Source organism: Taudactylus pleione, unplaced genomic scaffold, assembly GCF_031769625.1.
Source record: "Taudactylus pleione unplaced genomic scaffold, aTauple2 ptg000910l, whole genome shotgun sequence".
NCBI classification, from domain to species: domain Eukaryota; kingdom Metazoa; phylum Chordata; class Amphibia; order Anura; family Myobatrachidae; genus Taudactylus; species Taudactylus pleione.
This window is the reverse complement of record NW_028285311.1, coordinates 748,366-772,018: the sequence shown is the minus strand read 5'-3', so window position 1 is coordinate 772,018 and position 23,653 is coordinate 748,366. Positions and strand designations below refer to the sequence as shown.

Genomic DNA, 23,653 nt, shown 5'->3' with positions numbered 1-23,653 from the left:
TGTGTTGTGGGTTATTTAGTATCAAGGTCTGGCATTTATAAAGGTTGAACATATAGAAGAAGACACGTATGTAAGTGATATAAAGGCAGAAGATATAGAGGGAGAAGAAAAGACGTATGTGACTAATATGAAGGCAGAAGATATAGAGGAAGAAGAAGAGACGTATGTGACTGATAATAATGCAGAAGATATAGAGGGACAAGAGACGTATGCGACTGATATGAAGGCAGAAGATATAGAGGGAGAAGAAGAGATGTATGTGACTGATATGAAGGCAGAAGATATAGAGGGAGAAGAAGAGACGTATGTGAGTGATATGAAGGCAGAAGATATAGAGGGAGAACAAGAGATGTATGTGACTAATATGAAGGCAGAAGATATAGAGGGAGAAGAAGAGACGTATGTGACTGATAATAAGGCAGAAGATATAGAGGGAGAACAAGAGATGTATGTGACTGATATGAAGGCAGAAGATACAGAGGGAGAAGAAGAGAAGTATCTGCAGGGTGATCAGCAGTGTAAAGAGGAGGAAATCCCTACAGATATCAGCACAGGTGAGTAATAAACACTTATTACAGAAAAAAGTCAAAATCTCCTCATTCAGTCACTACAACAATCTCTTATCCTACACCACCTTTTTTCAGTACAAACTAAGGCATTAAATGTGTCTGCCAAGTGGGTAAGTCAGGACCCCTCCCACCTTGTCGCTGTGTGTTACCAGCCCAGAGATCTGACCAGTCTTCTTCCCACACTCTCTGGTGTATCTCATACATCACTGCAAGGGATGTAGCTGTACTAAATAAATCACTGGTCAATTTGATGAAACCTCATGTAACAGCCATGATTCTGGCTTGTGCACTACCACATGTGACAGCACCCACTATGTTTTTTGAATAATATGTGATTGTCGGTATACTGTGTAGTACCCATCACACACAACCACACACCTGTAATTGCACAATTGCTTCTCCACTTTCTGTGCTTAGATGCTCTGTACTGTTACACTTTATCTGCTGACCTGTCTCTGTATCCTGCTCTGCCCTCCTGCTGTCTTCCTCTTTCTGCTGTTACTTATCTGTGTCCTGCACCATTCCCCTATCCTGTCCTGCTGCCTCCCCCGCTCTGTGCCATTCCTCTACCCTCTCCTGCTTCCTCCCCCGCTCTGTGCCATTCCCCTACCCTGTCTTGCTGCCTCCCCTACTCTGTGCCCTGCGCTATTCCCCTATCCTGTCCTGGTACCTCCCCTGCTCTGTGCCATTCCCCTACCCTGTCCTTCCTCCCCCCGCTCTGTGCCATTCCCCTACCCTGTTCTGCTTCCTCCCCCGCTCTGTGCCATTCCCCTATCCTGTCCTGGTTCCTCCCCCGCTCTGTGCCATTCCCCTACCCTGTACTGCTGCCTCCCCTACTCTGTGCCCTGCACCATTCCCCTACCCTGTCCTGCTGCCTTCCCCACTCTGTGCCATTCCCCTACCCTGTCTTTCTGCCTCCCCAATCTGTGCCCTGCGCCATTCCTTTACCTAGTCCTGCTGCCTCCCGCGCTCTGTGCCTTTCCGCTACCCTGTCCTGCTGCCCCCCCCGATCTGTGCCGTGCTCCATTCCCTTACCCTGTCCTACTGCTTCCCTCACTCTGTGCCCTGCGCAATTTCCCTAACCGTTTCTGCTGCCTCCCCTACTCTGTGCCCTGAGCTATTCCCCTACCCTGTCCTGCTGCCTCCCCTACTCTGTGCCCTGAGCTATTCCCCTAGCCTGTCCTACTGCCTCTCCTGCTCTGTGTCATTCCCCTACTGCGTCCTGCTGCCTATAACACCCTGCCCTTGGACATTCCCTACCCTGTTCTGCTGCTTCCCTCACTCTGTATACTGGGCATTCCCCTACCCTGTCCTGCTGCCTCCCTTGCTCTGTACACTTGGGCATTCCGCTACCCTGTCCTGCTGCCTCCCTCGCTCCGTACCTTTGAGCATTCCCCTACCATGTGCCATTCCCCTCTCCTGCTGCCTCCTCTGCTTTGTGCCTTTCCTCTACTGTGTCCTGCTGCCTCCCTTGCTCTGCCCTTGGACATTCCCTACACTGTCCTGCTGCCTTTTCCGTTCTGTGCCATTCCCCTCTCCTGCTGCCTCCTCTGCTCTGTGCCTTTCCTCTTCTGTGTCCTGCTGCCTCCCCCACTCTGTGCCCTTTGCCGTTCCCCTACCTTGTCCTGCTGCCTCCCCCGCTCTGTGCCCTGCTCTGTTCCCCTACCCTGTCCTGCTGCCTCTGTGTCCTGCTCTATTCCCCTACTGTGTCCTGCTGCCTCCCCCGCTCTGTGCCGTTCCCCTACCCTGTCCTGCTGCCTCCCCTGCTCTACCCTTGGACATTGTCTACCCTGTCCTGCTGCCTCACCCACTCTGTGCCATGCGCCATTCCCTACCCTGTCCTGCTACCTCCCCTGCTCTGTGCCGCCATCATCATTCTGTGTTGCTCTGTCCTATCGCTCTCCCTCCCTCTTGGCCAAATATTCTCTGTAAAGCGCTGTGAAATGTATGAGCTTTATGAAGAACTCTGAATAATAATAATATAGTTATTGTATTTCCAGCAGATGGATGCACAAGCAGGATTGCCTTGGAGGGAGATCTCATCTTGTCTACAGATATTAAAATAGAAGATAACATCACACAGGAATCTCCAGGAGATAATCCCGTTATGCTAAATATACATCCAGTACCTCACAGTGCAGCTGTATCATCTGATCCCTCTAATTGTGACCAATGTTCTTCTGATACCTCAGCTTTTGTTACACATAGTGCAGCTCATACACCTGATAAAATATTTCCCTGTTCTGTGTGTGGGAAATGTTTTACACTGAAATCAAATCTTGTAACACATCAGATAAGTCATACAAGTGAGAAGCCATTTCAATGCTCTGAGTGTGGGAAATATTTTATTTATAAATCAAAGCTTGTTAAACATCAAAGCTATCACACAGGTGAGAAACCATTTACATGCTCTGAGTGTGGGAAATGTTTTACACAGAAATCAGATCTTGTTAAACATCAGAGAAGTCACACAGGTGAGAAACCATTTCCATGCTCTGAGTGTGGGAAATGTTTTACATATAAATCAACTCTTGTTAAACATCAAAAAAGTCACACAGGTGAGAAACCGTTTCCATGCTCTGAGTGTGGGAAATGTTTTTCTCAGAAATCTGATCTTGTTATCCATCAGAGAATTCACACAGGTGAGAAACCATTTCCATGTTCTGAGTGTGGGAAATGTTTTACACAGAAATCAGATCTTGTTACACATCAGAGAAGTCACACAGGTGAGAGGCCATTTCCATGCTCTGGGTGTGGGAAATGTTTTACACAGAAATCAGATCTTGTTATACATCAGAGATGTCACACAGGTGAGAGGCCATTTCCATGCTCTGAGTGTGGGAAATATTTTAAACTGAAATCACATGTTGTTATACATCAGAGAAGTCACACAGGTGAGAAACCATTTCCATGCTCTGAGTGTGGGAAATGTTTTACATATAAATCAACTCTTGTTAAACATCAGAAAAGTCACACAGGTGAGAAACCGTTTCCATGCTCTGAGTGTGGGAAATGTTTTTCTCAGAAATCTGATCTTGTTATACATCAGAGAAGTCACACAGGTGAGAAACCATTTCCATGTTCTGAGTGTGGGAAATATTTTACACGGAAATCATATCTTGTTGTGCATCAGAGAAGTCACACAGGTGAAAAGCCATTTTCATGTTCTGAGTGTGAGAAATGTTTTACATATAAATCAACTCTTGTTATACATCAGAAAAGTCACACAAGTGTGAAATCATTTCCATGCTCTGAGTGTGGGAAATGTTTTACACGGAAAACAAACCTTGATACACATCAGATATCACACATGAGAAAAGTATTTCTATGAACTAATACAAAACAGGGTTTTAGTAACACTCCAGTAACACAGTATTTTAAGTTCTTCATCCGCAGATAATTGGTATGTGTGTCATATAAAAAGAGGAGGAATGTGCAATGCCAGAGAAATCTCAACAACAATAAATAATATTATACATTTTAATGCCCTATATCTAATATGAATACACGCAGGGAATTATAAATATATATCAGTATGATTCCAGTATCAGAATATACCGTGATACTTTCCATGTGGTTTTCATTATGCCTAAATCTAAGCTCTTCATATTCTATATATTTGCAGAATAAGTCTGCAATAGGGACCTAGGACGAATATTAATTTGCTTAGATATATATATTATATCTGCCCTTATTAGTGTAATTGGGTGTGATCATATCATGTGACTCACTAATGGACACTATTGCACGTTATTACAAATATTATCAACATAACCATACAATATGGGGTAATAATGTTGTGTTTATAACGTGACCTTGATCCCAGTGATGCTGCCGCTATACAGATCACTAATCCGTTATCTTTACTATATCATGTATGTAATTTATATTTTATGGTGTTATAACTTAGGAGAATCGCTATGATATATATAACATGTGATAATTGGAATTGGTCAGCTCCATCACGTGACATTGTACTCATGCTATGTTCCTGGAGACCTGTATTTCTATATCTTCACCATGACAACTCTTACTCATTGTTACTGGTGTAACTGGTCATGTGATTGCAGTTTACCATGTGACTGGGTGGAACAAATCATCCAAGCCTCTTGCTGGGTTTTTTTACAGATATCTCCTTGATTGGTCCATTCCAGTCATATGTGTGTGTTTATATCACATGACCGGGTGGATCTGATTATCCAGACTCCCTCTCTAGTTCATTCTGGAACTCTGCAGAGATTGACATAATTTGTTCGTTCCAATCATTTGGGGTTGTATACATCATGTGATACGGACTTGGGTTCGGCTGCTGTGCTGCATTAATGGGTAAATGGAACTTTTTATTTTTACGTTTTATATTGTTTTTACAAACTCATTTGCTGATTATACATTAGGCAATGATTGTTTTCTATGTAATATATTTATTTATTATTCTTACATATCACATGACTAATTATGGTTCCCCTCCTGATGCTTGTTTGATCTGCTCCTTTGGTATATAAGGCAGCCATGTTATACTGTATGATACACGTTTCTGAGGAGATCGTGGGTCTAATTCCACACCGAAATGCGTTAGAAACTTTATCCACTGGACACGTTTGGGCCACTTGTCCTTCCTTATCTGGACCAGGAGTGAAAGCAGGAATATGGGAACATCCAGCGATTACACCGGCCAACCATCACCCACTGCGAGCTTTCCTGCTAAAGACTGGACGGGCTTCTGTCACAGCAACCTGGTAATATAACTATCTGCCAACTGGCCATTACCCGGATGCACCAAACTTCTTTCTATCACCTATTAGCTTGTGACGTCACCATTTACATCTGGTTCTATATTTACTATTATTGGTGCCCACTTATTTGTAATCAGAATTAGCCTGAATACCAGTGACCTCTGTTTTATATGATCTATATGTATTTGGTTTGTAATTTCGATCATTGATATTTTCATATTAAATACTATACATTTCATTTATAATGCATCTTTATTAAGCCACATGTGAATTAATTATTGTTTTTAGATTTCCCTAGCGCTGTACAACCCTCCTCTTTGTATAATGTGTTATATCTTATTAGAGGATGACCCCCATCTATGTATAGCTGCTATATAACTCCTCATACATCACCTATCAGATCTAATCTTTCCTAATCCTCCATGTGTCATTAATATAAGACTGGGATAGATCACTCAGGTGACACTTATAGTATTGTCTTTATTCTATTACATATCTGCACCAGTCTCCGCAGTAATAACAGACCACGTCATTGTTATATAGGGGATACAGTTTATGTATATCAGTCATACACAGAGAAGATAAATACATTATTAGTCTATTAGATATCAGCACCTCTCTCTGCAGTAATAACAGACCACGTCATTGTTATATAGAGGATACATTTTATGTATATCAGTCATACACAGAGAAGATAAATACATTATTATACTATTAGATATCAGCACCACTCTCTGCAGTAATAACAGACCACGTCATTGTTATATAGGGGATACATTTTATCTATATCAGTCATACGCAGAGAAGATAAATACATTATTAGTCTATTAGATATCAGCACCTCTCTCTGCAGTAATAACAGACCACGTCATTGTTATATAGAGGATACATTTTATCTATATCAGTCATACGCAGAGAAGATAAATACATTATTAGTCTATTAGATATCAGCACCTCTCTCTGCAGTAATAACAGACCACGTCATTGTTATATAGGGGATACATTTTATGTATATCAGTCATACACAGAGAAGATAAATACATTATTATTCTATTAGATATCAGCACCTCTCTGCAGTAATAACAGACCACGTCGTTGTTATATAGAGGATACATTTTATGTATATCAGTCATACACAGAGAAGATAAATACATTATTATACTATTAGATATCAGCACCACTCTCTGCAGTAATAACAGACCACGTCATTGTTATATAGGGGATACATTTTATGTATATCAGTCATACACGGAGAAGATAAATACATTATTATACTATAATATATCAGCACCACTCTCTGCAGTCATAACAGACCACGTCATTGTTATATAGGGGATAAATTTTATGTATATCAGTCATACACGGAGAAGATAAATACATTATTATACTATTAGATATCAGCACCACTCTCTGCAGTAATAACAGACCACATCATTGTTATATAGGGGATACATATTATGTATATCAGTCATACACAGAGAAGATAAATACATTATTATTCTATTAGATATCATCACCACTCTCTGCAGTAATAACAGACCACGTCATTGTTATATAGGGGATACATTTTATGTATATCAGTCATACACGGAGAAGATAAATACATTATTATACTATTAGATATCAGCACCACTCTCTGCAGTAATAACAGACCACGTCATTGTTATATAGGGGATACATATGTATATCAGTCATACACAGAGAAGATAAATACATTATTATACTATTAGATATCGGCACCACTCTCTGCAGTAATAACAGACCACGTCGTTGTTATATAGGGGATACATTTTATGTATATCAGTCATACACAGAGAAGATAATATACATTATTATTCTATTAGATATCAGCACCACTCTCTGCAGTAATAACAGACCACGTCATTGTTATATAGGGCAGCACAGATGGTGTAATGCTTAGCGTTACTGCCTCACAGTACTGAGGTCGTTGGTTCGATACCCACTACGTCCCTAACTGTGTGGAGTTTGTATATTCTCCCTGTGCTTGCGTGGGTTTCCTCCGGGTACTCCGGTTTCCTCCCACACTCCAAAAATATACTAGTAGGTTAATTGGCTCCTAACAAAATTACCCCTAGTATGTATGTGTGTGTGTGTGATAGGGAATATAGAGTGTAAGCTCCACTGCGCAGGGACTGATGTGAATGGCCAAATATTCTCTGTAAAGCGCTGCGGAAAATGTGTGCGCTATATAAATAACTGGTAATAAATAATAAATAAATAAATATAGGGGATACATTTTATGTATATCAGTTATACACAGAGAAGATAAATACATTATTATACTATTAGATATCAGCACCACTCTCTGCAGTAATAACAGACCACGTCATTGTTATATAGGGGATACATTTTATGTATATCAGTCATACACAGAGAAGATAAATACATTATTATACTATTAGATATCAGCACCACTCTCTGCAGTAATAACAGACCACGTCATTGTTATATAGGGGATACATTTTATGTATATCAGTCATACACAGAGAAGATAAATACATTATTATACTATTAGATATCGGCACCACTCTCTGCAGTAATAACAGACCACATCATTGTTATATAGGGGATACATTTTATGTATATCAGTCATACACAGAGAAGATAAAATACATTATCATTTTTAAAACCAGATTTTATTATGGAAACTTATAAGTAGAACCCAGCTGTTTGCTGCTTTGGAATGGTGGATTTATGGTGATGCACAAACCACAAAGTATTTCTTGGTAGTAGTTAAAAATAAAAAACTAGCTTTTTTTTTACACTTTGTTGCAATTCAATGAAAACTTTTTGCCTATTTGTCGAGATTATTTTAGTCTTTTTAGGCGAAATAAGGAAACTAATGGTATTTTTTTTTAAAAAACAAGATATTGTGTGGGCACTGCATAAATAATACAAAACACAGATAATTATTGATCTGGCTGCTTCTCTTAACAACACATCAATATCTATCCCACAGACCTTCATAGACTATGTGAGATAATGTATATAGTGCTGCCAAGGTGGTCACTGGTGAGGGTACATAGACTATGTGATATAATGTGTATAGTGCTGCCAAGGTGGTCACTGGTGAGGGTACATAGACTATGTGATATAATGTGTATAGTGCTGAAGAGCGGCGCTGCCAAGGTGGTCACTGGTGAGGGTACATAGACTATGTGATATAATGTGTATAGTGCTGAAGAGCGGCGCTGCCAAGGTGGTCACTGGTGAGGGTACATAGACTATGTGATATAATGTGTATAGTGCTGAAGAGCGGCGCTGCCTAGGTGGTCACTGGTGAGGGTACATAGACTATGTGATGTATATTATGGTGTTACAGATAATGACTGTAACTGTACGTTCCTTATATATATTACTCATCCGGAGGTCATTATTCCCCATCTCTCTCCCATGGATGGATTATACTGATCAGCGTGTGCTCGTCACAGATACATGTAATATATAAGAGGATCCAGCAATGTGTAGTGTTTTATGCTGATCACAGTAAGCTCAGTTCATTTGGGGTATTGTACAGGTGACGTGTACCCGCCCCCAAGGTGCAAATTATAATGCGAACCCAGACTCACTGTAAAGCAAAATATAGGCCACTTATACAGGTAACTATAGCTGGTATAAGAAATATTACTGGTGAGTGATGATGGCGTACCTCACTTACACTGACAGTAGTGACACCAAACATGTACAGGTGTCTATGCAAATGGGAGATGGAAATCACATGTGTACAGTACTCACCACTATGCATACTCTGCCTCTCATATACAGGTATCATTAGCTGGTATAAGTAATGTTACTGGTATTAGCAGTCAGTGATGATGGCGTACCTCACTTACACTGACAGTAGTGACACCAAACATGTATGTGTGTCTATGCAAATGGGAGATGGAAATCACATGTGTACTGTACTCACCGCTATGCATACTCTGCCTCTCATATACAGGTATCATTAGCTGGTATAAGTAATGTTACTGGTATTAGCAGTCAGTGATGATGGCGTACCTCACTTACACATATAAAGGTATCATTAGCTGGTATAACAGTGAGTTCCGTCTGTGCCTCTGTGTTTAAAAAATGAAAACTAGCATAACATTAGAAATAAAAATGGTGTGGCCCCCTCCCCAGAAGAACAACCAGCACTGGGCTTTGGATCCCCAGTACTGGTTGTGTTAAATACAGGGGACAAATAATGTAGGGGTCCCCCCATATTAAGCACAACCAGCACAAGGCTATTCAGAACCAGCCCTGGTTTCCAAAATACAGGGGACAAACTAAGGCATCCCCTGCATTAAGCACAACCAGCACTGGGCTTTGTGCCGGTCCTGTTTCTGGAAATACAATGGAAAAAATGCGTAAGAGTTCCCCTGTAAATGCCAGAACCAGCACCGGACTGTTTAGCGGGGGGTAATGCCGCAGACAGGAAAACCCTTTCACTAAGTCCCCCAGCCAAAGCTTTACCCCTGACTGCTAGTCAGTCCAGGCTGGGTATCCCTAGGGAGCTTGGGACCCCAATAAAGGGGTCCCCCTCTCCAGGGCACCCCAGGCCTAGCCTGATAGCCCGGGGCTTTCCCCTGCACCCCTGGCTGGTGGGTGCCGGGTTGATAGAGTAATGTGGTGTAAAAAAGTAGATGAGATAATATTGTCTTTTGCTGTTAAACTACAGTTCCCAGCAAACCTCCCCCTCATGCTGGTACTTGGAGAACCACAAGTTTCCAGTATACAGGGCATTACAGGCCCGCTGGTACCTGTAGTTTCACAGCAAAATATATATATTTTAAAATCACAGAACAGGGTGCTGGAGATAGTTCCGGGCTATCAGCTTAGGCCTGGGGTGCCCTGGAGAGGGGGACCTCTTTATTGGGGAAGTCTCTAGCTCCCAAGGGATCCCCGGCCTGGGCTGACTAGCAGTCAGGGGTAATGCTTTGGCTGGGAGGGCCTGGTAAAAGGCTTTCCCTGGCTGTGGCATTACCCCCTGCTGGTATTTACAGGGGAACCCTACGCATTTTTCCCCCCGTATTTCCAGAAACAGGACCGGCTCAGAGCCCAGTGCTATGTACGCTTAATACAGGGGACACCTACGTCTTTTGTCCCTGTATTTTGGCAACCAGGGCTGGTTCTGAATAGCCTGGTGCTGGTTGTGCTTAAAATAAGGGAATCCTATGATGTTTATCCCCTGTATTTACCACAACCAGTACTGGGGCTCCAAAGCTGGTGCTGGTTGTTCTTTTGGGGAGGGGTCCATGCTGTTTTTTTTTGTTACACTGGTTTTCACTGCTTCATTTTTTAAACACAGAAGGACAGATGAATCTCATTGATCTTGTGTGCGCGTCTGTTTATTTATTTACACACAGATGCATGTAGAAAAAGTTGTTCTATTTGAGATTCCTATTTGGGTTCTTTTTTGTGTGTTGTGCAGCCAATTTGCACTATATTTCAGCCGTTAAAACAAATACGAATATTTAGTAAATGTGCAGGTCCTATTGCTTTCTATGGCAAAGTACTGCAGAGTTGTTCTGGTGGTGTCTGAAAACGTTACAGGTATTGTCGGCAGAGTTTTAGACATCAAATGGAGCAAAGTTGGTAGAGTTTAGCCTTTAGTAGATTCTGAATATGCATTTAACGGACAAATTTGCCCCATTCATTGTCATTTGACCTTAGTAAATTTACCCCTTAGATTCTTCTTACAGAGAAACACACATGATAGCAGTGTCACTTGTTAGATGGCTTTTACTGATGAAAATGTTCTATCATCACATTTCCCAAATCAACATATGGCTCCCTAACATTAAGCTACCATTACCACCTCTCTATCACCTAGCCGACCAGTTCAGCATCAGGAGCACCTTCCCACTGAATCCCACAATCCTTTATGCTTCAAAAACACCAATCAGACCCTTGTGGTGCAGCTGTTTTAAAGGTTTCCATCAGGGAACAAGAACATTGTTACTCGTTTTTCATTGTTCCACGGAATGTTCTTTAAAGCAAAACATGGCAAAGAACCCTCTTTGCCACAAACCTTTCATCCTTAGCTTCGCCATGCATGATGAAGTAGACCCTTTCATTGAAAAGGATTTTCCTTTTCCCAACTCCCCCTCACTTAAATTTCACCAACTTTGCTGCCCTGTGCAGCGCAAACTTCCTTGAGCTTGCATTGATGTTTTTTTGCCGAGAGCCCAAGTTTTGATTTTCCCATTAGACCTTCTGTAATCTCTTCAGGTAGGGGTCGAGAACCCTATCACTGCACAAGGGCCTGATGCATTTGCACACCATTTGCCCTTTTAAGTGGGCACTTGGTCAAACCCCTTGTTACCTGGATTATAGGAGTGTATGGAGTCTTGGGCATCAGAACCCCTCTTTTGCTGCCCCTGTAACCTTATAGGTGTTGCTTTACTTTTGCATCTGGGACTACAGGAAGGGGTACCCAGGGAACTCTATAAGTAGGTCTAGATACGGTCTGTTGGCAGACTGTGCAAGCTTGGCAGTATCTCTTGTCATGCGGATGCCTGGCCAGTAAAACCTCTAGATTACCCAACAGAGTTTCTCCTCTCCCAAATGCCCTCCCTTGGGGTGTACATGGACCGCTGCCAATATCAAAGGAACATGTACCCGTGGCATCAAGCAGTTTATTTCCCTTGAACCACCACTACCCTACATAGCAGGTCCTCTTCTATTCTAAAGTATGGTTCTCTTTCAGCCAGTCCCACATTCATTTTCACAATACTTTTATATGCACTTGACAATGCACAATCCTTCAATCGTTCTTTAATAAAGTCTGGGAGTGTTGCAGTCTTGGATACAGGAGCCCAGTTTTCTCAAACAGCTGGCCAGGTTTCTCCTTTCTAATATCCTTTTGCAAGCAGGCCTTCTTCACACCTTCTGATGTGTGATTGCAGCCAAAGCCTGGCAACCAAGCTCCAGATCTTGCTGCTTTATTTCTCTGTCTGGTTCCGGAAAGTGAGCAACAGGATCATGTAGGGTTGGACGTCCAGCCGGTAAATCAGTTGCCGGTATGTCTGGACCAATCCATTCGAGTATAATCTCCTGGAAAAGTGGTAGTTTAACCCCAGAATAAGGGGGTACGCCAACCTTGGTGCATACTCCCCAGTGGCCCCATGGACACACACGGCCTTTACTGGTGGCAGCTGGTCCATCAGTTCTTCTGGAACCAAAGTGCTGTACACCAGGGTGATTTCACTGCCTGAATCCGTCAAGGTCCACAATGTCTGTTGCTCTTTCAGGACTGGCACCTGGAAGAGAAGTGGGCTATCCAGGGATGAAGACATGGTCACACAGACAGGGAACGTGAGGCCTCATAGCCCCACCGAACAATTCATTGGTTCCTGCCCATTTGGACAACTCCTTTGAAAGTGCCCTGGTTCGCCACACTTAAAGTACCCTTCTGAGGTCACTCTCTGCTCAGTGCCAACATCTTGTGCTGATTATTTTCTGAATATAGGCCTGACAACCTTCTCTGCTGTCTGGGCACACAATGGTCAATTGCCAGGACTTTCAGGATACTGTCTGGTTGATTTTGTTTTGGCTCTAACCAAGGCTGGGTTAACTTCGCCAGATCGACTGAGCATGCGTTGAGGACCCCAGCCTATATCACCAGTCATAGAAATGCAGTGCTTTCCCTGGTCCCGTCACCCCTACCCACACCAGAATTGCAGCTTTTAGCTGCTGATAATTTGCCATCTGGGCTTCAGGCATATCCACAGAGGCCAGTTGTGCTTTGCCCGTTTGTGCCACCCTAAACCTCCATTGGCAATTTAAGCCAAATTGCCGTACTCTCAAAGGACAACAGAAATGCCTCAACATTGTCTGATGGTGTCATCTTTTGGATCATGTCAATCCTGCATTCATCCAGTAACAGCTAACTGACCACTGCCTGCATCAATTTGTTCACCCTCATCCTTCCTCCTGTCTGCTCAACAAACATTTACTTTTCCCTACCAGACTTACACTTCATCTTCTTTGCTAAGAGACTCTCACACCAGACCCTTACTACTTCCACCAATTCCTCTTTTCTGCTTAGAGACCTTAAAACTTCCTCCTTTCTGACCAAATCCTCACCCTTACTCCAATATTACTCTTAAACTTCCTCCTCTTTGCTCACCAGACCAAGCTTCCCCCTCTGCTTACCAGACCCTCACCATTCCTCCTGTCTGTTCACTAGACCCTTTCTTCCTCCTGTCTGCTCACCATACCCTTACTCTTCTTCTCACCAAACTCTAAAGCATCTTCCTCTCTACTCACCACACCCTTACTCTTTCTTCCAACTGCTCACCAGACACTCACCTCTTCTCACCAGACTCTTACCCTTCCACTTCTCTACTCATCAGATCTTCGTCCCTTCCTCCTGTCTGCTCACTAGACCCTTACTTCTCTCCACCAATCAGATGTTCACACTTCCTTTACTCTACTGAGACACTTACCCTTCCACTTGTCTGCTCATCAGACTCTCAAGCTTCCTAATCACTTTACCAGATCCTTACCCTTCTCCTATCTGCTCACCAGACCCTCACCCTTCCTCCTCTGCTCACCAGACTCTCACCCTTCCTCCTCTGCTCACCAGACCCTCACCCTTCCTCCTCTGCTTACCAGACCATCACCCTTCCTTCTCTATGTTCACCAAACCCTCACCCTTCCTACTCTACTCACCATATCCTCACCCTTCCTCCTTTGCTCCCTAGGCTCTCCTTCTTCTTGATAACATGCCACAGGTGCTCCTCTAAGGTCACATGGGATGTGACTGGATAAATGACTACCTGTTGTCACATCTCTTGTGACTGCCAGACTAGGGGTCAATCCACCTTTCCATAACAGAAAAAAAAATAATTCTGATGATTTTTTTATTAGTTTGATTGAAATGCATAAAATATATAACATGTAGCCCAATAAGAGACACCAATTTGAAAAGTAGACAAAGTAACATGAAATGAGGGCCCTGTGTCTTCTCTGAAGTCAGGATGATGGAGATATGGGCATTACAAATCACCTTCTCTTGAATTCTTTATGCTTTCTTTAGTATAGAGTGATCACCAGACAATAACTACTAAGGGGGCATAGTGACTGAAAGTGCCAGAATGGGAAAGAGGCAGCACATTTAATGTCCACCCCCATTCAAGTAAGTGTGCCCTTGAATTTATTGAAGTTAGAATTGTAGAGATCCTCCCCCATCCCTGGACTACATAATGATTTCTACATCATATAAGCTTATTGTCTGATGAACAAACTGATCACAGATAACTAAAGAGAACACAAATATTAAAAAACGAGACTCCCTTCTTTCAAATGAGGTATCCCAAGCATTTTTAGGTAACAGAATGAGGGAGATAGCCTTATAGCCATTCCCAGACTCTGAAGGGATGGGGCTTGATGAGGTCATTGGGTACTGCAGTAATGATGTAATCATGCTGTGCCTCCTCCTTTGGCCACCAACAGCAGTAAGGTAAGTTTCCTCCCCCTTTAATCCTGCTGTGCTGAGGATGATTGGGTCTCGTCCTCAGCACTATTGATGTACATGCTAAGGACAAGTCCCACTCTTCCTTAAGACTGAAGGGGTTGATTAGAAAGTATGAACAATTTAATAGTGTCCTACTTTCCCGTTATAACTGTAGCCCATTGTCAGGATTAATTATTAGAATACTATATAACAATGCAGTCTTATTATTGTGGAGTGATGCCTGTACTAACTTTATGTTGGTAACGTACATTTCATCTATGAATGTGTATAATAATTAAATAACTTCTTAATGTACTGTATGATTAGATATTTGAATTGCTCTCTATAAAAGGCATTTAGTATGTGTATCATATCTATCACCTCAGGATAATTGCTTAACTCATGTGAATTTTCTGATGGTCAACAAGGTGTGGCTTTTGTTTAAAACATTTCCCACACTCAGAGCATGGAAATGGCCTCTCACCTGTATGACTTCTCTGATGTATAATAAGATCTGATTTATGTGTAAAAGACTTCCCACACTCAGAACACAGAAATGGTCGTTCACCTGTGTGACTTCTCTGATGTCTAACAAGATCTGATTTCTGTGTAAAACATTTCCCACACTCAGAGCATGGAAATGGCCTCTCACCTGTGTGACTTCTCTGATGTGTAACAAGATCTGATTTCTGTGTAAAAGACTTCCCACACTCAAAACATGGAAATGGTCGTTCACCTGTGTGACTTCTTTGATGTTTAACAAGATCTGATTTCCATGGAAAACATTTCCCACACTCTAAACATGGAAATGGCTTCTCACCTGTGTGACTTCTCTGATGTCTAACAAGATGTGAATGGCGTGTAAAACATTTTCCACACTCAGAGCATGGAAAAGGCCTTTCACCTGTGTGATGTCTCTGATGTTTAGCAAGATTTGATTGATCTGTAAAACAGTTCCCACACTCAGAGCATTGAAATGGTTTCTCACCTGTGTGAGTTCTCTGATGTGTAACAAGATTTGATTTTTGTGTAAAACATTTCCCACACTCAGAACATGGAAAATATTTTTCACCTGTATGAGTTCTCTCATGGCAAATAAGGTGTATTTCCTGTAAAAACCACTTCCTACACTTAGAACATGCAAATGTTTTTTTTGCACCTGTGTGACTTCTCTGATGTGTAACAAGCTGTGATTTCCATATAAAAAATTCCCCACACTCAGAACATGGAAATGGCGTCCCAATTGTGTGAATTCTCTGATGTGAAACAAGATTTGATTTCTGTGTAAAGCATTTCCCACACTGAGAACATGGAAATGGTTTCTCACCTGTGTGAAGTCTCTGATGTGTAACAAGATTTGATTTATCTGTAAAACCTTTCCCACACTGAGAACATGGAAATGGTTTCTCACCTGTGTGACTTCTCTGATGTATAATAAGAGATGATTTCTTTAAAAAACATTGACCACACACAGCACATGGATATATTTTTGTACCTGTATGGGCTGCACTATGTGTAGCAATATCTGAGTTATCAGGATAAATGCCATTATTATTGTTAGAGGCATCAGATGATAACATTGAACTGTGAAGTATTGGATGTATATTTTGGAGAAGAATGCCTTCTCCTGGAAAACCTTGTATGAAGATGTTATCTTTAATGTCACAATCTGGAAACAAAATGAGATGTCCCTCCCAGGTATTTCTGCTGTTTTCTCCATCTGCTGGAAATTAATAGAAATAAACATTTTACTGTACAATGAGTAGCAGATTATAATGCCCCAGAGGTTCATACATTCATAAGTTAATTTTAATTTGCAATATAAGTACACTTCATTACCATTATATATATATATATATATATATATATATATATATATAGCCAATATAACTTGCTGATTGAAAACCTATTCTTCATTCTAGCACCCTGCATGTGTCACAGCCCGTGTAGTTGCTCTTTCCTGCCTGGGGTGTCGCTCTCTGCTCTGGTGCTTCTAGCACACTCTGCTGATGCAACAAACTGCTTAGATACAGACCAGAGAGTGCTAGAAGCACCAAATCAGAAAGCAACACACCAGGCAGGACAGAGGAACTGCACTGGGTGTATCAGGTGCAGGGTGTTAGAATGAACACTACCACACAACCTCCTACCACACTGATTAGCATCTTCCAAGTGTTTTTTTGCAAAGTTCAAACAAGACAGAGTGTGACACTTTTTTAAAAGGAAAATACAATTTTTGCATTGACCATTTGTACATGTCAACCTTCGTCCATGTCGACCTTGTCTGTGTCAACCTTTTGTCCCTGTCGACCTATTGCCTGTCTAATCTGTTGTCTATTTTTTTCTTGTAGCTCTTTTATACCAAAGCCACCTAAACAATATACCATAATGGGCAGTTGACTCATTTAGATGACTATAGTTATTGCCCCAGTGTGCTGAGTGTTACCTGCTGATATTAAGCAGTTTGTGTGCTAGAAGCACCAGAGCAGAGAGTGACATCCCATGCAGGATAGAGGAACTGCACAGGTTTTAACAGATGCAGGGTGCTAGAATGAAGACCACAAAACCACTCACATGGCTTACACCCAGCCAGAGTGACATACAGACAGCGCAGCCACATTGCTCACCAAAGTCTGCATTGTAAATCTGAGAAACATTTATCAGCCATGTAAATTGCCCAGGCAGCATCACGAGACAGGAAACCTCATGTACCAGTACTGTGCGATGTTACTTAGATGGTATAGCTGGTATCTGTCTAAATAAACATGGGTGCACAACAGGGGGGCTTCCTGAGCACCCATAAACCTCCCCTGGTGGTCCATGTTCTTCTACACACTGGTCACGATGTAATACCGTGATTTGTGGGTCTGTGGGGGGGGGGGGCAATTTGACGCAATTCTATGAGAACCACATAATTTTGGTGACGTACAATGTCCAGCCCTGCCTCATTCAACAAAGTGTAAGAGTGGGTGTGATATAACACATTACACAAACAAAACCACTTAGCAGGTGCTAATATATTGATGAAATAAAATAAAAAGTATATAAGGAGCTGCAAAACAGAAAATGAGCCTAAGCTCAAAATGTGACTACAGAATAGTCACTGGGATTACAGAAATGGATTTATTTTGCACTTATTATATAGTGAATAGAAATAACCATATATAAATATATTGGATATGGTAGAAGATCAAGACGCCAATTGAATTAACATATAATTTTATATGTGTCTATAAGGTTTCTAGAGCGCCAGTAATTAGTGATGTGCCTAGAAATAATCGTTTGAATCAAATATGTACAGCACACAAATGTCAAGTAGCCTTCCCCCCCACAACAACGGGGTGTCAGCTCAACCTAATCTGTGAATAAGTCTAGGTCAAAGACTTCTACAACAATATGGGAACAATGTGATCAGGTCAGAGCGCCTTAAAGTGCTAAAAGTGCATCAAATAAATAAAAGTGACTGATGTTTACCAGTTAAAAAACATAGGACTATAATTTAAAGTGCAAAGTAGAATATGACCAGAAATATATATATAAAAAGATATTTAATGTAAACACACATAAAAACATAGATAAAAATACAATAATAATGACAATGGACATATACGCATGGATAATAGATGAAATAAATAAATAAAATGGAAATTTCAATAAAAGTGCATATGACTGGATATCTTATCTTAGTTCAGGTATATAGGAAGATATAGTCAAGCAGGGTACAGGCTTCCAACGCGTTTCGTCTCCAGCGGACTTCTTCATGGGGATCCCCCTTGTATTTTTATGTGTGTTTACATTAAATATCTTTTTATATATATATATATTTCTGGTCATATTCTACTTTGCACTTTAAATTATAGTCCTATGTTTTTTAACTAGTAAACCTCAGTCACTTTTATTTATTTGATGCACTTTTAGCACTTTAAGGCGCTCTGACCTGATCACCTTGTTCCCATATAATTTTATATATTGAATAAAAATAACAGTACCTTAATACCAATAAAACAGCACTTAATATAGCACAATTGTATCATAAAAATAGCAGCAATCCACGTAAATGGAATCTAATGGGCTATAGTGAGTGACCTAGAAAGTCCACATCTGAACCATCGATGGTAGATTTATAAATTAGTAAACATGTCTGTCCTAATAGAGATCTCACCACATCCAAGTGCAGAAACGTATATATCAGAGTCCGCTCCTCTTTGATAAAGCCTCCTGAAGGGAAGCGAAACGCGTCAGTGAACACCTATTGCTTTTGTGTTTGCTATTGGAAGAGTGACCGCTAACTTGCTAGTATCCCGCTCTCTGATATCCATCTACAGATAAAACCGGAGGACTGCAGTAACAGGGGCTACTCACCTACACACCATCACGGGGGCCGTCACAAGCTGACTTTACTTCTGCCCACAGAGCTGCTCATATCATAGGACCCCAAGCTGTCTCCCTACACACAGTGTTACTGCAGCCCAGGGCGGCTTGTACTACTGCAGATTCGGAGACCTGTGAGTGTAGGAGTGGACTCTGATATACGTTTCTGCACTTGGATGTGGTGAGATCCCTATTAGGACAGACAAATGTTTACTAATTTACTAATCTACCATCGATGGTTCAGATGTGGACTTTCTATGTCACTCGCTAGAGCCCATTAGATTCCATTTACGTGGATTGCTGCTATTTTTATGATACAATTGTGTTATACTAAGTGCTGTTTTATTGGTATTAAGGAGGTTATTTTTATTCAATATATAAAATTATATGTTAATTCAATTGGCGTCTTGATCTTATTTGCTGTTCTACCATATTCAATAAAATTATATATGGTTATTTTCTATTCACTAATTAGCGCAAAACGAATCCATTTTTGTGATATAACATACGGTATATGTGTCTGTGTGTTATATATAATATATAGGTCTATGTTTGTGTTGTATGTAAAATGTGTATATGTATGTGTGTTATATATAATATATAGGTCTATGTTTGTGTTGTATGTATAATATGTGCATATGTGTGTGTATAACAAGGGAAGGTGAGTGATAAAACATACGGTATGTGTGTCTGTGTGTTATATATATATATCTATGTTTGTGTTGTATGTATAATATGTGTATATGTGTGCGTGTGTATAACAAGGGAAGGTGAGTGATATAACATACTGTATATGTCTGTATGTTATATATAATATTGTTGATGTTAAAAAGTCAGTATTGCCTGAAATAAAGGAATTATTAAGGATTTATGCTAATATGTGTTTGTAGCTTTTACAGATTCAGATTTATATGGGTTAAAAAAAAGTATTTTATAATTGAAAAACAAGTCATAGAACTGACGTTTTTCTGGACTACGTGATATGTGAAGTTGGACGCCTGTCAGACTGTGGCGTGATAGATTTGAGCCTATTTTCATGTTTGCTTGAAGAGATAACCCCAACCTCATACGATGTCAGAGATAACAGACGCATCATCTGATATTGATTACTTATTTACTAAGAACCTCAAACACCATTACATGCATTATTGTATATTGTCACAACCCTTTCCTATGTATCAACCAATCAAATATCTCAATTGTAATATACATGTAAACACCCTCTAGTTAATGATTTTGTAATTTATGTAACTATTGTGTATAAAATCCCTTTCCTCTGGTACATTGCCAGAGAGATCTGACTGATACTCCATGTGCTATGCTCCACGTTACTATGTGCAGAAAAGCGGAGGTATTGCTTTAATAATACCTATATCTGTTTTATCACATTCGGACAGTCTATGAATTCTAACTCTAGCAATATATATGTTTGTGTTGTATGTATAATATGTGTGTGTGTGTATATCAAGGGAAGGTGAGTGATATAACATACTGTATATATGTCTGTGTTATATATAATATATATGTCTATGTTTGTGTTGTATGTATAATATCTGTATGTGTGTATATGTGTATAACAAGGGAAGGTGAGTGATAGCGTTCCCGCTAGGCTGTTTTAGCGGGGCTCGGCGCCCTGCCCTCTTTCTGGAGGGCAAAAAGCGCCCTGCCCTAACAGCCTGCGGGAACCGTCTTCACCCGCGGGTCGCAGTGTCCCGCGGGTGAAGAAATGTGCGGTGACCCGGTCACCGCCGGAGAATAGACGCCGGGCGCATGCGCCCGGCATCTATTCTCCCTGTCTGCAGGGCTTGGGGGCTGCCCGGCGTGTCCGTAAGTGCCGGGCACGCCCCCAAGAGTTCCGAAAAGGGGTCGCGTCTTTCGATGACCGCGTCCCCTTCTCGGACGCGCGCGCACAAACGTGCCCTCTCTAGCTCCAGCGCCCTGCCTCGCGCCAGAGCTAGAGTGAACACTAGAGTGATATAACATACTGTATGTGTGTGTTATATATATATATATATATATATATATATATATATATATACAGGTTGAGTCTCCCATATCCAAAATGCTTGGGACCATGGGTATTTTGGATAATGGAATATTCCGTATTTTGGAATATATACATACCATAATGAAATATCTTGGGAATGGGACCCCAATATACACACAGAATGCATTTATGTTTCATATACACCTTATACACACAGCCTGAAGGTAATTTTATACAATATTTTTAATAATTTGTGCCTCAGACAAAGTTTGTGTACATTGAACCATCAAAAATCAAAGGTTTCATTATCCGAGTCATGCCAAAATTATTCCGTATTTCGGAATATTTGGATATGGGAGACTCAACCTGTATATGTTTGTGTTGTATGTGTGTATAACAAGGGAAGGTGAGTGATATAACATACTGTATGTGTCTGTGTGTTATATATAATATATGTCTATGTTTGTGTTGTATGTATAATATGTGTGTGTGTGTATAACAAGGGAAGGTGAGTGATATAACATACTGTATGTGTCTGTGTGTTATAGGTATAATATGTGTATAACAAGGGAAGGTGAGTGATATAACATACTGTATATGTCTGTGTGTTATATATAATATATATGTCTATGTTTGTGTTATATGTATATGTGTATATGTGTGTACGTGTGTAAAACAAGGGAAGGTGAGTGATATAACATACTGTATATGTGTGTTATAGGTATAATATGTGTATGTGTATAACAAGGGAAGGTGAGTGATATAACATACTGTATATGTCTGTGTGTTATATATAATATATATGTCTATGTTTGTGTTATATGTATATGTGTGTGTGTGTGTGTATAACAAGGGAAGGTGAGTAATATAACATACTGTATATGTGTCTGTGTGTTATAGGTATAATATGTGTATAACAAGGGAAGGTGAGTGATATAACATACTGTATATGTCTGTGTGTTATATATAATATATATGTCTATGTTTGTGTTATATGTATATGTGTGTACGTTTGTAAAACAAGGGAAGGTGAGTGATATAACATACTGTATATGTCTGTGTGTTATATATAATATATATGTCTATGTTTGTGTTATATGTATATGTGTATATGTGTGTACGTGTGTAAAACAAGGGAAGGTGAGTGATATAACATACTGTATATGTCTGTGTGTTATATATAATATATATGTCTATGTTTGTGTTATATGTATATGTGTATATGTGTGTACGTGTGTAAAACAAGGGAAGGTGAGTGATATAACATACTGCAGTGGTTCTCAAACTCGATCCCACACAGGTCACGTTTTCCAGGTCACCCAGCAGGTGCACAGGGGTATACATTACTCACTGACACATTTTAAAAGATCCACAGGTGGAGCTAATTTCACTTGTGATTCTTTCAGGAGACCTGCAAAACATGCACCGTTTTGGGTCCCGAGGACCGAGTTTGAGAACCTGTGACATACTGTATATGTGTGTTATAGGTATAATATGTGTATGTGTATAACAAGGGAAGGTGAGTGATATAACATACTGTATATGTGTGTTATAGGTATAATATGTGTATGTGTATAACAAGGGAAGGTGAGTGATATAACATACTGTATATGTGTGTTATAGGTATAATATGTGTGTGTGTATAACAAGGGAAGGTGAGTGATATAACATACTGTATATGTGTGTTATAGGTATAATATGTGTGTGTGTATAACAAGGGAAGGTGAGTGATATAACATACTGTATATGTGTGTTATAGGTATAATATGCGTATGTGTATAACAAGGGAAGGTGAGTGATATAACATACTGTATATGTGTGTGTTATAGGTATAATATGTGTATGTGTATAACAAGGGAAGGTGAGTGATATAACATACTGTATATATGTCTGTGTTATATATAATATATATGTCTATGTTTGTGTTGTATGTATAATATCTGTATGTGTGTATATGTGTATAACAAGGGAAGGTGAGTGATAGCGTTCCCGCTAGGCTGTTTTAGCGGGGCTCGGCGCCCTGCCCTCTTTCTGGAGGGCAAAAAGCGCCCTGCCCTAACAGCCTGCGGGAACCGTCTTCACCCGCGGGTCGCAGTGTCCCGCGGGTGAAGAAATGTGCGGTGACCCGGTCACCGCCGGAGAATAGACGCCGGGCGCATGCGCCCGGCATCTATTCTCCCTGTCTGCAGGGCTTGGGGGCTGCCCGGCGTGTCCGTAAGTGCCGGGCACGCCCCCAAGAGTTCCGAAAAGGGGTCGCGTCTTTCGATGACCGCGTCCCCTTCTCGGACGCGCGCGCACAAACGTGCCCTCTCTAGCTCCAGCGCCCTGCCTCGCGCCAGAGCTAGAGTGAACACTAGAGTGATATAACATACTGTATGTGTGTGTTATATATATATATATATATATATATATATACAGGTTGAGTCTCCCATATCCAAAATGCTTGGGACCATGGGTATTTTGGATAATGGAATATTCCGTATTTTGGAATATATACATACCATAATGAAATATCTTGGGAATGGGACCC

General features: G+C 40.8%; 2 protein-coding genes across 2 annotated transcripts in view; one reads left to right on the top strand and one right to left on the bottom strand.

Moving 5' to 3' along the window:
- LOC148473814 (uncharacterized) overlaps positions 1-23,653 on the top strand; it is a 336,188-nt gene that overhangs the window by 145,421 nt on the left and 167,114 nt on the right. The window contains exons 7-8 of the mRNA XM_088459411.1: positions 208-554; positions 2,570-3,722. Of these exons, the coding sequence (XP_088315537.1) occupies positions 208-554; positions 2,570-3,722 (1,500 nt within the window). The remainder of the gene's footprint in view (positions 1-207; positions 555-2,569; positions 3,723-23,653) is intronic.
- Positions 14,172-23,653, bottom strand: part of LOC148473815 (uncharacterized) — a 155,462-nt gene continuing 145,980 nt past the window's right edge. Inside the window, exon 10 of the mRNA XM_088459442.1 lies at positions 14,172-16,488. Coding sequence (XP_088315568.1) covers positions 15,161-16,488 — 1,328 coding nt within the window. The 3' untranslated portion in view covers positions 14,172-15,160. The remainder of the gene's footprint in view (positions 16,489-23,653) is intronic.